The sequence below is a fragment of the Chenopodium quinoa genome, unplaced genomic scaffold (assembly GCF_001683475.1).
Source record: "Chenopodium quinoa cultivar QQ74 unplaced genomic scaffold, ASM168347v1, whole genome shotgun sequence".
Taxonomy (NCBI): domain Eukaryota; kingdom Viridiplantae; phylum Streptophyta; class Magnoliopsida; order Caryophyllales; family Amaranthaceae; genus Chenopodium; species Chenopodium quinoa.
The window spans coordinates 8,647,561-8,663,687 of record NW_018743252.1 but is presented as its reverse complement, the minus strand read 5'-3'; the positions used below and the strand labels follow the sequence as shown (position 1 = coordinate 8,663,687).

Genomic DNA, 16,127 nt, shown 5'->3' with positions numbered 1-16,127 from the left:
CCCACATGAGCAATGTCCTAGGAGACAAGAATTATGATCTTCCTGATCGTGTTTCCGCTATGATTATTCATTGCCTTCCAGATGAACCTCCATATCTTGATGTTAAATCAAAGTTTTCTGATTTCTATTTACCAGGTGACATTCCAAACTACTCTAAATACAAAAATTTCTATGGACAGTGGTAACCTGGTTACAGATACTTGATTTCTTACCTTGTTAAAGTTGAGAAAGATCATTGTCAGCATTTAAATATTCCATATCCCAACTATTACTATAATATTCCGGTAGGGAATAATTCCCCTTCCACTAGTCATCAGTCAGGAAGTTCTTCTCCCACTCTGGGAAATCAAACAGGGACAGGTGGAGGGCAAGAAGAAGGAGAGATGATGGATGAGAGTAACCAGACTGTTGATAGTTCCATTATGGGAATTCCAAATCCAAATCCACCTCCAACTCCAATTATAATTGATATTTCATCTGATGATAAGGAAGATGAAGAGTTTGTCCAAGTAGAGCAAGAACCAGAGTCACCTGAACCAATGGAAGAAGAGGATGACCCTGAATTCGATCCTAGAAGCTACATACAATCTCCCTACAGGAGGGATAAAGTTTGAAAGGACTAGATTTTTGTAGTTTCATTTCTTTTAGGATTCTTAGATTCATTTCCTCATTTTATCATTCCAGTTTTAGTAAAGCAATAAGTGGCATGTCCACATGAGTCAGTAAACTTATGTAATTGCATAAGTTATTTAAACTCATTTTATTTCACTATTCCATTCATTTTCTTACTTATCAATAAAATTCCATTTAATTCTTTGTCAACTAATTCATTTTATTGACAAATCATTCATTTCGTTTCCAAATCTTTTATTTCGTAACACTACTCCAATAAGCCATTTCTTGCTAAAAAATATTCCAATAATTTATTCTAAACTTTGGGTATCCATGGGAATTATTTTTATTTATTAATGTGATGCTTTATTAAATGTGTGGTTGGTTAGCAATCAATATTTGGTTGAAAAGCTACAAATTTTGGGAGTTTTAAATTCCAATTTGTTAGCTTAAAATTTAATGTGTATGCTTCAAGGGTGTTAACTATTTAGGTGGGTGGTTAACTTGAGAGCTAGCTAAGACCGTTTTTAATAAAGGCCCCTTAGTATTAATTCAGGCGAAGAGGAATGGCAGGAGGGAATGGTAACAACAATGATGGTGGAGAGTTGAGTGAAGTTGTGAGGCAATTGGCATGGAACTCAACCAATAGTGGAGATGCTCAGGGAACTATTTAAGAAGGTGGCACAGAGTAAACCACCAACCTATCAAGGAGAGCCTGATCCAATGGTACTGGAAAACTGGTTGAGGGAGTTTGATAAACTGTTCGGGCAGTAGGGTGTCCAGAGAACTTAAAAGTAGGTTGTGCTACCTATTACCTTAGGGGCGAAGCTGACCTTTGGTGGCAGCAAAATGAAGCTACCATTACGGCATTACCTGGATTTAGTTGGACTATGTTTCAAGAGAAGATTAGGGACAAGTTTTACCCTAGCTTCTTACAGAAACAAAAAGCTGAGGAATTTTCTAATCTTGCTATGGGGAATATGTTAGTTACTGAGTACTACACCAAGTTTATTGAGCTGTCACGATTTGCTTAGGAGTCTGTTTCTACAGAAAAGTCTAAGGCTAGAAAGTTTGAGAGTGGTCTGACTACTGATTTGCAGTTAAAGCTATGTGGTCAAGTATTTGAAACCTTGGATGAAGTGTATGGGAGAGCTGCACTCCTATATGCCTTAGAATTAAAGAAAAAGAAAGAGATAGCTGAGATAAAGGGGAAAGAAAAGAGAAAAGAGGTGGGACAGAATTCTGGAAACCTACAAGGTAACCAGAACAACTTTAAGAAGCAAAAGTACCATCATAATAACAACTTCCACAACAACAATAATTTTCAAGACAACAATCGCCAAGGTTGACGGAACTTTAATGGTGGAACTAAGAACTTTAACCAGGGATATAATAAGGATGGAAGGTGCTATTTTTGCAGAAGGTGCAAGAATAACCACCCTGGTACGGATTGTAATGGAAATTTGGTTACCTATCGTGTGTGCAACAAGCTAGGACACAGGGAGTATGAATGTTTCTCTAAGGATCCCAACCGAAACAAACAGGGCAGTAAACAAGGCGGGGCTCAAAGGAATTTTTAGGGAAGTAACAATTATTCCGGGAACAAGGGGGCACAACAGAATGCGGCAAAAACCAACAATAGTAATGGGAACAACCAACAGAAAGGTGGAGCTGCAGGAAAGTTGAATGTTATGAGTAGGCATGAGGCTGATTCCACGAAGGATGTCATCACTAGTACCTATTCTATTAACTTTATTCTTATGAAAGTCTTGTTTGATTATGGTGCAACTTTTTCTTTCATTTCAAAGGCTATTGTTTCAAAACTATCAACTGTTTGAAAACCGTAAATGAGGTAGATTTGCCTATAGCTATTCGTACGGGTGGGGTAGTAAAGTGTAACAAAATCTTTAGAGATGTACCTTTAGAAATCGAAGGAAAAGTGTTTTTGTCGAATCTCATTGAGTTTGGATTGAGTGACTTCGATGTCATTTTGGGAATGGATTAGTTGAGCAAGTACAGTACAGAGATTGGTTGTAGATCACAGAAAGTAAAAATGACTACAAATGATAAGGAGTTGGTGACATATGGGATGCATGGTGAAACCAAGTGCCCAAGGATCATAACTGTGTTAAAACTGGAAAAGTATATTAAGAAGGGGCATCTAGTGTATTTTTGTAGTGTGAGGAATATGGAACATGAGGAGACAACTAAGCCTGAGGATGGAAGTTGAGAATGAGTTTCTGGATGTGTTTCCAGAAGAAAATCCTAAAATGACACCTAAAAGGGCAATTGATTTCACAATAGAGCTAGTTCCAGGAACAACACCAATTTCCAAGGCACCATATCAAATGGCACCTGCAGAGATGAGTGAGTTAAAGGAGCAATTGTAGGATTTATTAGAAAAAGGTTATATAAGACTAAGTGCATCACCTTGGGGAGCGCCAGTGTTATTTGTGAAGAAGAAGGATGGAAGTATGAGGTTGTGTATTGATTATAGGGAGTTAAATAAGGTCACCATAAAGAACAAGAACCCATTACCAAGGATTGATGACCTATTTGACCAGTTGAGAGGCACAACTGTGTTTTATAAGATTGATTTAAGGTCTGGATACCATCAACTTAGGATTGCAGATGAAGATATTCCCAAGACTGCATTTAGAACAAGATATGAACATTATGAGTTTACAGTAATTCCATTAGGATTAACGAATGCTCCAGCAATTTTTATGGACTTGATGAATAGGGTGTTTCATCCATTTATGGACAAGTTTGTGGTAGTGTTCATAGATGTTATACTGGTGTATTCGAACAGTAAAGAAGAACACGTAGAATATCTAAGGGCAGTTCTGCAAACACTAAGGGAAAATAAACTTTACGCAAAGTTCTCTAAGTGTGAGTTTTGGTTGGAGAAAGTAGCATTTCTGGGCCATTTTGTGTCCAAAGATGGAGTAGAAGTAGATCTCGCAAAGATCGAGGCAGTGAAAGGTTGGCCTACGCCGAAAACAGTGTCTGACGTTAGGAGTTTCTTAGGTTTAGCAGGGTATTATAGACGTTTTGTGAAAGATTTCTCGAAGATTGCTAAACCTATGACCTCTCTAATGAAAAAGGACAAGAAGTTCGAGTGGGATGACAAATGTGAGGAGGCATTCCAACTCTTGAAACAAAAGCTAATCACAGCGCCAATGCTTACACTGCCAGACGATAGTGGAGTTTATGAAGTATATAGTGACGCATCCAAGAATGGTTTAGGATGTGTACTTATGAAAAATAGGAAGGTGATTGCATATGCATCAAGACAACTAAAGACTCATGAAGTAAATTACCCTACTCATGACTTAGAACTAGCTGCAATCTATTTTGCACTAAAGATTTGGAGACACTACTTTTATGGAGTGAAATGTAGGATTTATACAGACCATAAGAGTTTGAAATACATTTTCACTCAAAGGGATTTAAACTCACGCCAAAGGAGATGGTTAGATTATACGACAGATTATGACTTAGACATACAATATCATGAGGGGAAAGCAAATGTAGTTGCAGACGCTCTAAATTGTAAAACCAGTCATGGAATGAATACTTTGATAGTGGCTGATGAGTTATGTAGAGAAATGAGGAGAATGAATCTAGAAGTGGTAGAATACGGAGTGTCAGCAGGCATACTTGCGAATCTGAGAATCCAAGCAATAACATTTGATGAGATAAGGGAAAATAAAAAAAGGAGATGTAAAGTTGGATAGGATTCGTGAGAAAATAAAGCAAGGAAAAGCTATGGATTTCATGATTCATGAAGACGGGAGTTTAAGGTACAAAGGTCGTTGGTGTGTAACACAAAAATGTGAAGAGGTAAAGAGAAAGTTGATGGAAGAGGGTCACAATACACCATACTCAGTACACCCAGGAGGGGATAAACTATATAAAGACTTGAGAAAGGTGTATTGGTGGCCTAGAATGAAGAATGAAGCTGCAGAATTTGTGGCAAAGTGTCTAACTTGTCAGAAAGTGAAGATAGAACACAAAAGACCGCAAGGAACTGTGCAATCATTGGAAATTCCTGGATGGAAATGGGATTGTATTTCAATGGACATTGTAACTTGTCTCCCAAAGTCAAAGAGTGAAAATGACACCATTTGGGTAGTGGTGGATGGACTTACCAAATTTGCAGTGTTTATACCAATGAAGGAGACCTGGAAGATGGAACAACTTGCAAAAGCTTACATAAAAAATGTGGTGAGATTACATGGAGTTCTAAAAGATATTGTGTCAGACAGGGATTCTAGGTTTCTTTCAAGGTTTTGGAAGATCGTACAGGAAAACTTTGGTACAACACTTAAGATGAGTACAGCTGTTCACCCTGCCATAGATGGGCATACTGAGAGAACCATTCAAACCTTGGAAGACATGTTGAGGGCTTGTGTTATAGATTTCCAAGGAGGATGGGAGGATAGCTTGGACTTAATTGAATTCTCCTATATTAATAGCTACCATGCAAGTATTGGCATGGCTCCATTTGAGGCATTACATGGAAGGAAGTGTCGCAGTCTAATTTGTTGGAACGGCATAAGTGAAACAATGATTCTAGGGCCTCAAATGATCGAGGATACAGTTAAGAAGGTGAGGGAGATTCAAGCTAAGATTCAAAACGGCGCAAGATCGCCAAAAGAGCTACGCGGACTTGAAGCGTAGAGAGGAGGAATTTGAGGTCGGTGACAAAGTATTGTTAAAGGTGTCACCAATGAAAGGTGTAATGAGATTTGGAAAGAAAGGAAAGCTTAGCCCAAAGTATATATGCCCATATGAGATATTGCAAAGGATAGGCAAAGTGGCTTATAGGTTGGCCTTACCTATGGAGCTAAGTAAAGAGCATGATGTATTTCAAGTATCTCATTTAAGAAGGTATATCCCTGATAAGTCACATGTGCTACAACCTAAAACTATTGAGTTAGATCAAAGCTTAACTTATGAGGAAAGACCTGTCAAGATCCTTGACAATAAGTGCGTAGTACACGCAGTAAGGAAGTTAAGATTGTTAAAGTGCTATGGTCTAACCAAAAGTATGAAGAAGCAACTTGGGAAGCCGAAAATGAGATGAAAAAGAAATATCCTGAGTTGTTTAAGGTATGGTGAGTTATGGGGACGTAACTCGTGTTCTTTAAGGGGGGTAGAATGCGGTAGAATTTCGCGTTTTTCCGTATTTTTAGTTATTTTTGTGCTTTTTGCACATTTTTAACGGTTATTTCAAGTAGTTTTGATCTTAAAGTGAGTTAAAGGCAAAAGTATTTAAAAGAGTACAAAGTGAGGAAAAAGTTTGATTTTCGTTGCCCAAGTTTCAGTACGAAACTTCTTTTAAGGGGGTTAGACTGTAATACCCCGTATTTTAATTTAAATAAGTATTTCTTAAAGTATTTAAATAATTCGAAATGAATTATTATGGTTTTTTATTAATTTAAAATGAATTATTTTAATTAAAAAGTTTATTTTTAATTATTTAATAATCTAGAAAATATTTTATTCTATGATTTAAAAATATTGGGGCATATTATTTTATAAAAAGATAATTTTTAAAGTCAATTGAATTTGAGGAAAGTCAAAATACTAATTTGACTAGGAAATGGATCATTAAGGGTAGTAAAGGAATTTTAAGTAGGAGGGTTATTGAGAGAGGGTATAAATACCCATCATATGCCTAGGTGGAGTGCACCCAAAGGTAAACTCTTTCTCTCCTCTTATTTTCTTTTCCCCTTAATTTTTCCCCTTCCCTTTTAATTTATTTTATTTTAATCACCACCCACACATACACCACACACACCGACCGGCCATCACATGCCACCACAGGCCGGCGGCCACCACCACTAGCACTCGCCGATAGCAGCAGCCACCAGGTGGTGGCGGCAACCTGCTTAGGTGGTTGTGTTGCGCTGGTGGTTTATAAAAAAAAACTTTCTTTTTGATTTTTGATTTAAATCTACCTTAATCTAATTATTGTTTTTGGGTTTTGTGATGATTTTAGGATGTTTAATAATAAGTATTTTGTATATAAATTTTCAGATTTAATTTTGAATTTAAAAAGCCCCAAATTGAAAACCCTAGGTTTCTAAATTTATGTATGTTAATGGAATTTGATTGTGGGTGATTTATATTATTTAGATATGTGTTTTAAAACATAATTAAATCAATTTTATGAGTTTTAATTAAGCTGGAAATTTTTATGTATAAGCTATAATTATGTTTCTTGTAAGGATTTTTAATTACCCATTAATTGGGAATAAAAGTAAGGGTTTTAAATAAAAATTTCAGATTATTTTAGAGGGTTTATGATTAATTTAAAGAGAGTATATATTGCTGAAAATTTGTGTGGAAGAGGTATTAATAATTCTTTGTAATTGTGGTTTGTAGGAGACTTTCAAGTGAATGATTTTATTTAGTCGTGGCGATTTTGAGATCATATTCAAGGTACGTTCGCGTACTTAGTAATTATTTGAATATGTAGAAGCATGCTAGGATTTGATTAGTTAATTCCAAGTAGTATCATGATAGGTATTGGTGGAATTTGTTGATTGGATTGATTTGGTGATTGATTGGTGAAATATGAATTATTTGAAGTGAATTGTTGATTGAAATTAATTATGTTGGCATGTTGGTTGTGAACCATACTTTTATTATTGGTATGATAGAGGGCATGTTCAATTAAACTAAGTGTTTAATTTGGTTTGGAATATTGAAAAGAAATTTTATTATAGTTCATATAATTTTTTATTGATGCTATAAGCATGAGGATGGAGCTATTTAAGTGTCTATGTACACGAGGATTAAATTATATTTTTGGTGCCTAAGTGCACTTAAGGTGTTCTAAACACCGAGGGATAGGACTTGTGGTGCTTTATGCGCTTAAGGTGTTATTTAACACCGAGGTAGTTTAAAAAGGATTCAACATTAAATTTATGTGGTCACTATTTATTTAAGAATTAAATTTGTATGTTTGATTGCTTGAATGAATTATAATGTTTGATTGTGTTGTGGTTTGAGAGTCATCACCGAGTCTAATAATATATAAATAACGTAAAGTGAAAGAGATTACGCACCAAAACTCGTGGAACGTATATACCTTGAGTATGAACATATGGGGGGAGTTATGCGACTTTATATTTGACCATAACTTCTACTGGGAGTATAGGACGGTGTATTTTCTTTTTTATTATGCGCAGGAATTTCGCCACTTACGAATGGTTTATTGTATAATGGTATGGTTAGCTCCCGTGTTAGTACCCCTTTATTGGGGCAGGTTTGGGGGAAACCCGTTCGATGCGTAATCAAAATTAAATGAACATTGGTATTGGTCTAGTTAGGTGTTGAATGTTTTGTGTGCTTGTAAATAGGGGCAACACGGTAAGTTGTGTGTTGTTAGGATGAAAGCATGTTAGTGTGTTTTATTACGCTTATGTACCCAGCTTTGCTGACTGTGTGTTTGTATGTTTGTTTGGCCTTGTCTTTACCTTGGCCCTACTACGACCCATTTCTAATGGCGAATAGTGGGGACAAGTAGAGAGAAGCTTTTAAGGTGATGAAGCATATTCATGAAGGGCATGAGTGAAGAGCGAATCTTGCTTAGTTCTCATAGGAATATGATGTGTTTTATTTGCTTTGAATATTATTTATTTTATTATGACCATGAGACCAACGTAAAGGTTTTAAATATTGATTGGGTTTTAAGGGCCTACAATAGTTCCAAGTTATAGGTTGACTTAGTTTGACTTTTACTTTCGTTTGGTTTGACTTTTTTCAAGTTGATTTGTTTTTAAATGGTTTTAAAGATAGTCTTCCGCTGTGTGTGAGTCTTTGATATTTGCCTTAACCGTTTTCACGGTGGCGGTAATGTCTTAGATTTTCCTTTTTCGTATTTTAAAAGAGCAAAATTGGTATTTTAAAGGAATGGAACTTCTAGGGTGTTACACAGTCGGGCAAGAAACCTTCTCTCTCTAAGAAGAACAAACTGGTCAGGGACCGAGAGCCCAATCCGCATCCTAAATCAAAGGAGGGAAAGCGGCCTCTGATCGATCTTACTAAAATCCGATTCCCTGAGACAGGGAAGAGGAAGGCCATCCGGCATGTCCAACCGGATGGCTCAAAGAAGACTTATTCTAATGCCCGGATGTTAATCCAACAGAAGAAGAGTTAACAACTGTCCGAGTCGGCTTCAATGTCGACTTACCCAGACAGCTTTCAGAATACCTCAATGAGGTATTCGCAATCAAACCGAGAGAGTCAGTCAGGCGGTTTGTCCGTTCACACTGGCCCTCAGATAATCCATTCGGCTCCGTATGTGCCACAACAGCCATACACGCCGTATGGACAACCATACATGCAGCCGACCCCTTTTTGGGGGTCAGGCGGCACAAAATGTCCAACCTTTGGATTGGCAGCTTCGTCTGCTAAAACTTGGAGAACAACCTTCTGCGTTCTCCAAGGAGATAACCAAAGCGGCACAGCCGACCAAGGTTAAAAATGTTATGGTGGGTACTTATGATGGTACCACCAACCCAAAAGATTACCTGATGGCCTACACCAACCTCATGTACTTACAGGGGTTGGATGATGCCACCTGGTGCCGATGCCGTAACATCCTGGAAGTTCCTTTCCTTTAAAATACCCATTTTGTCCTTCTAAAGTACGAAAAAAGAAAATCTTAGACATTACTGCCACCGTGAAAACGGCTAAGGCAAATACCAAAGAGTCACACAGCGGAAGACTATCTTTAAAACCATTTAAAAACAAATCAACTTTAAAAAGTCAAACCAAACGAAAGTAAAAGTCAAACAAAGTCAACCTACAAATTGGAACCATTGTAGGCCCTTAAATCAAACAACATTTAAAACATTTGCATTAGTCTCATGATCATAATAAAATAAATAATATTCAAAGCAAATAAAACACATCATATTCCTATGAGAACTAAGCATGATTCGCTCTTCACTCATGCCCTTCATGAATATGCTTCATCACCTGAAAAGCTTCTCTCTACTTGTCCACACTACTTGCCATTAGAAATGGGTCATCATAGGGCCAAGGTAAAGACAAGGCAAACAAACATACAAACACACAATCAGTTAAGCTGAGTACATAAGCGTAATAAAACACACTCACATGCTTTCATCCTAACAACACACAACTTACCGTATTGCCCCTGTTTACAAGCACACAAAACATTCAACACCTAACTAGACCTATACCAATGTTCATTTAATTTTGATTACGCATCGAACGGGTTTCCCCCTAACCTGCCCTAATAAAGGGATTCTAACACGAGAGCTAACCATGCCAGCATACAATAAACCACTCGTAAGTGGCGGAATTCCTGCGCATAATAAAAAAAGGAAAATACAGCGTCTTGTACTCCCAGTAGAAGTTATGGTCAAATATAAAGTCGCATAACTCCCCCCATATGTCCATACTCAAGGTATATACGTTCCAAAAGATTTGGTGCGTAATCTCTTTCACTTTACGTTATTTACATATTATTTGACTCGTATGATGACTATCAAACCACAACACAATCAAACATACCAATTTAATTCTTGAATAATTAGTGACCACATAAATTTAATGTTGAATCCTTTTAAAACTACCTCGGTGTTAAATAACACCTTAAGCGCATAAAGCACCACAAATCCTATCCCTTGATGTTTAGAACACCTAAAGTGCACTTAGGCACCAAAAAAAAAAAAAAAATCCTCGTGTACATAGACACTTAAATAGCTCCTTCCTCATGCTTATAACATCAATAAAAATCATATGAACCATAATAAAATTCCTTTTCAATATTCCAAACCAAATTAAACACTTAGTTAATTGAACATGCCTTCTATCATGCCATTAATAAAAGTATGGTTCACAACCAACATGCCAACATAATTAATTCCAATCAACAATTCACTTCAAATAAGTCATATTTCACAAATCAATCACCAAATCAATCCAATCAACAAATTCCACCAATTAATACCTATCATGATACTACTTGGAATTAATTAAGTAAAGCCTAGCATGCTTCTACATATTCAAATAATTACTAAGTACGCGAACGTACCTTGAATATGATTTCAAAATCTCCACGACTAAATAAAATCACTCACTTGAAAGTCTCCTACAAACCACAATTACAAAGAAGTATTAATACCTCTTCCACACAAATTTTCAGCAATATATACACTCTTTAAATCACTCATAAACCCTCTAAAATAAGCTGAAATTTTATTTAAAACCCTTACTTTTATTCCCAATTCATGGGTAATTAAAAATCCTTTCAAGAAACCTAATTATAGCTTATATATAAAAATTCCAGCATTATTAAAACTTATAAAATTGCTGTAATTTAGTTTAATACATCAATTTCAATATTTTTAATCAACCACAATCAAATTCCATCAATAAACACTAATTTAGAAACCTAATGTTTTTAATTTGTGGCTTTTTAATTCAAAATTAAATCTGAAATATTTATATACAATATACTTATTATTAAACATCATAAAGTCATCACAAAACCCAAAAACAATGATTAGATTAAGGCTAGATTAAATTAAAAATAAAAAAAGATTAAAGTTTTTTTTTGAAGAGATGCGCACGGACCACCACGGCTGGGCGGCTGCCGCGCGACCGCCTGGTGGCCGCTGCTGCTGGTGTGCGTCGGTGGTGGTGGCGCTGGCGTGTGGTGGTATGTGGTGGTGATTGAAAATAAATATAAATAAATAAATATAGGGGAATGGAAAAATTAAGGGGAAAAGAAAATAAGAGGAGAGAGAGAGTCTACCTTTGGGTGCACTCAACTTAGGCATATGATGGGTATTTATACCCCCTCTCAGTATCCCTCTTACTTAAAATTCCTTTACTACCCTTAATGATCTCTTTCCTTGTCAAACTAGTATTTTGACTTTCCTTAAATACCATTGACTTTAAAAATGATCTTTTTATAAAATAATATGCCCCAACATTTCCAAATCATAAAATAAAATATTTTCAAGATTATTAAATAATTAAAAATAAACTTTTTAATTAAAACTATTCTTTTTAAATTAATAAAAACCATAAATAATTCATTTCGAATTATTTAAATACTTTAAGAAATACTTATTTAAATTAAAATACGTATAAAAATACGGGGTATTACATATGCTTCCCGACTACATTGAATGGCATCGCCGAACGATGGTTTGGCAACCTGCTAGCCGGCTGCATCAGTAGCTTCAAGACGCTTGCGTACTTGTTTGCTTCTAACTTCTCTATGAACATCCCTACTAAGAAAACAAGTCTTGGCTTGGGTGATATATAGCAAGGAGATAGAGATGGGCTAAGGTCCTATGTCAGGCGGTTCAATCTGATGAGAATTCAGATTCAAGGGCTGTCTGACGAAGTGGCTTATACAGACTTTTTTAAAGGTTTGAAGGACGGGTCGACCTTTAAGTTCGACCTTGTCAGAAAGAGGGTAGCCACCCTCCAAGAAGCTCTGATGGAGGCGGAAGCCTATATACAAGCAACTGAACTCTGCTCCATCAGCAAGCAGTCGGACCCCAAAAAGTCTGACAAAAAAGAGAGTCGGTCCGCTCAGCCGGCTAAAAGAGAAGAGAGCAAAAAGAGAAAAGAAATCTGGGTGGCAGATGACACTGAACATCCATCCCAGAAGAAGAAGAAAGAGTTTAAACCGTACGACCCCAAATACAAGTTTAACAAGGACTGCTACTCCATCCTCATGGAGATTAAAGACCGGGTGACAATTGAGAAACCAACTGCAATGAAAGGTTCTGCCAAAAACCAGAACAAAAACAAGTATTGCCACTTTCATGAGGACATTAGCCATGACACCAATGACTGCTATAGCCTCAAGCGGCTGTTGGACCGTCTAGTTGATAAAGGGGTGCAAAAATCCTACATTCTGAAGTCCAAGGTAACCCTGAGGACGAACAATGGACATCCGTCCAACAAGGCAGCCCAACCTACTCATAGTTCGGACACTGATGAAGAACCGGTCTATACCATAGCAGGTGGCTTTGCTAGAGGAGGCCCAACAATCCGGGGTACCAAAGACTATATCAGGCGGCTGGATGTCAGCTCAGTTGATGAGGGCCAAGCGTCTAAAGACACCTTTCCTGAGGTCGTTATCACTGAGAAGGACAGGTGCAAGGTCAGGCAACCACATGATGACCCCATAGTAATTGAATGCAAAGTGGCCCCCAAAAGGTAAGCCAGATCCTTATTGACACAAGCAGCTCGTCTGACCTTATCAGCCACAGTGCTTGGCAAAGCTCAAGTACTAGCCCAACATTATGCACAAAGTATCTTATCCCTTAGTTGATTTTGGGGGTGGAATAGTGCACCTAGTTGGGAGGATTGACCTACCCATCCGGCTAGGGGAGAAGGGGGAAGGACGCCACATGGTAGTCCGGTTCTTGGTCGTGGAAGAGTTGACCGCCTATAATCTAATATTGGGCCCGTCAAACACTGAAAGAATCCAAGGCTGTTATTATTCCTATCTTCATGCTCCTAAAATTTGAAAAGGATGATGGGTCAGTAGGCTCCCTGAAAGGGGATCAGAAGACGACAAGAGAGTGCTATCTCTCAGACGTCAAGCCCACAGTAGCCGCAGCTAGCCAAAGCGAGGAACCAATAGACCTTGATGAGCTCAAGGAAGTCATGTCTGCTCCAATACTAGTCGGCAAAAAGAGAAAGGTCGAGCAGTTGGTGGCCGTCAAAAAAGAGAAGCAATATCAATCACTGATCGGGGAACGGTCAGATGAGCTCCGTCCCCAGCCGGCTGGTGAACACATCAACATCGTTCTGGACGCCACCCTTCCGGAGCATACTATTAAGGTTGGGATGGTTGCTTTTGCAAAGGTGGGGCAGACTTGCACAATCTACTGAAAGAATTCAAAGACATCTTTGCCTTTGAAGTAGAAGAGATGCCAGACGTCAGCCCGGATCTAGCTGTTCATATACTTGCCGTGGATCCCAAAAAAAAAACCAGTTAGGCAAAAGAAAAGGAACCACGGTGAGGAAAGAAGTCAGGAGGCAGCCGCCGAAGTAAAGAAGTTGTTGGATGCTGGGTTCATTCGACAATGTTACTTCCCGGATTGGGTTGCAAATGTTGTTCTTGTGAAAAATCCGAATGGTACCTGGCGCATGTGTGTTGACTACACAGATCTGAACAAGGCATGCCCAAAGGATAGTTACCCACTTCCAAAGATCGACAAACTGGTCGACTCTATAGCCGGTCATGCCTTGATGAGCTTTATGGACGCCTACTCATGCTTTCATCAAATACCCTTGTGGAAGAAAGATCAAGAGAAGACGGCGTTCGTCACTGATCAAGGGTTATTCTGCTATACTGTGATGCCGTTTGGGTTGAAAAATGCGCCCGCTACCTTCCAACGAATGATTAATACAGTCTTCATTAATCAAATTGGGAGGAACTTAGAGGCATACATTGATGACATGATATTCAAATCCAAGCTACAGACGGATTATCTTGCTGACCTCCGAGAAACCTTCACCACCCTCAGACGGCATAAGGTCATGCTTAATCCAAAAAAGTGTGTCTTTGGTGTTGAGTATAGGAGGTTTCTCGGATTTTTTTATTGACCAAAGGAGGATAGAGGCCATCCTAGAGAAGATACAGGCGGTTATTGACATGAAGTCACCCCGCACTGTTAAGGAAGTTCAAAAACTATCCGATTGTCTGGCGGCATTGGATAGATTCCTCAGCCGGTTAGGTGACAAGTGCCTCTATTTCTTTCAGGCTATCAAGAAGAAGACTATGTTCGAATAGGGGGAGAATGCTGAGGCAGCCTTCCAGAAATTGAAAGAGCACTTGCACTCATTGTCGAGGCTTGTTAGCCCTCTACCAAAGGAAGTGCTCTACATGTACTTAGCCGTCTCCGATCATGCTCCTAGTGCTGTTCTCCTTGCTGAAAGAGATGGCAACCAGCTACCGGTGTATTTCATCAGCCATGTTCTTTGAAATGCTGAACTACGGTACCCAACCGTTGTAAAGTTTGGCCTTGCTCTTTTCATCGCAGTCAAGAAGTTGAAACCTTACTTTCTGGCACATCCGGTTGTGGTCTACACAGATTAATCCCTCAAACGACCAATGACAACTATGGAGTCATCCGGCCGAATGATCATATAGGCTATTGAAATTCAAAGCCTTGGAATCTCTTTTGAACCAAGGAAGGTAGTGAAAGGTCAGGCGTTTGCCAACTTCATTGTCGAAATGATAAGGCTTGCTGAGCCGGAGAATCTTGATCAGGTTTGGAAAGTGAATGTAGACGGGAGCTCTACTATGAACGACAGTGGTGCAGGCGTTATATGTCAGTCCCCTGAGGGGGATAAGTATGAATATGCACTACGGTTCAAGTTCCAGGCCTCAAATAATGAGGCAGAATATGAAGCCTTATTAGCCGGTATCCGCATGTGTAAGGCGGCAGGGGCAAGAAAAGTTGACGCCTGCTCTGATTCACAATTGATTGTTAGCCAATACCACGGTGACTATGAGGCCACCCATCCGGCCATGATCAAATACCTGCAGGCGGTTAAAGAAGAGGCTAAGACACTTGATGAATTTCATCTAAGTCAGGTGCCCAGGTCAGAAAACAATCAGGCGGATGCTCTTTCTAAACTGGCATCATCCGCCTCCTATGATACGCCTAGGTCAGTTTTTTGGGAAGTTATGGAACTTTGAGCAAGATCCCATTGGAATTCTGGACCGAAGCTCAACCTGGATGGATGGCATCCAGGCTTATCTAGGAGATGACACTTTGCCGGATGCATACCTAGAAGCGGTTGCAATGAAAAAGCGAGCTACAAACTTAAAGATTCATAATGGAGAACTTTTCATGAAGGGTTATCTGCAGCCTTTATTGAAATGTTTCACCCCAGAAAGGGGAAAGAGGTTCTAGAGGATTTGCACTCGGGTTTTTGTGCATCACACATAGGCGACAAGTCTCTAGCAAAAAGGGCCAGGCGGCAAGGATACTTTTGGCCCACTCTTAAGGCAGACGCCATGGAAATGGTGAAGAAATGTGACAATTGTCAAAGATTCGGCAAACTCATACACCGTCTGGCCACTGACCTGACGGCCATTCACAGCCCAATACCATTCGCCAAATGGGGCATGGACATTCTAGGTCCGTATATGCCTGCTACAGGCAGACAGTGATATATTCTAGTTGCTGTTGACTACTTCACCAAATGGGTAGTTACAGAGGCGGTCAAAGGCATTAAGACAAAAGATGTCATCTCTTTCATCTAGAGGAATATCATCACCCGGTTTGGGGTACCTATGTCTATGGTCTTTGACAATGGCCCTCAATTTGAGACGCCTACCCTCAAGAATTGGTTTGGAGATCAAGGGATCTCACATTGCTTTGCATCAATCGGCCGTCCCCAAGAAAACGGCCAGGTTGAAGCCTTCAACAAGCTTATCTCAGACGGCATTAAGAAGAAAATTGAAAGGGCTGGCGGACTAT

General features: G+C 38.8%; 1 protein-coding gene across 1 annotated transcript; it reads left to right on the top strand.

Annotated features, from left to right (window-relative positions):
* Positions 1-5,347: 5,347 nt before the first annotated feature.
* LOC110734926 lies at positions 5,348-5,704 on the top strand. Its single transcript, XM_021915049.1, has one exon. The coding sequence runs from the start codon at positions 5,348-5,350 to the stop codon at positions 5,702-5,704; it is 357 nt and encodes a 118-aa protein (XP_021770741.1).
* Positions 5,705-16,127: the final 10,423 nt, after the last annotated feature.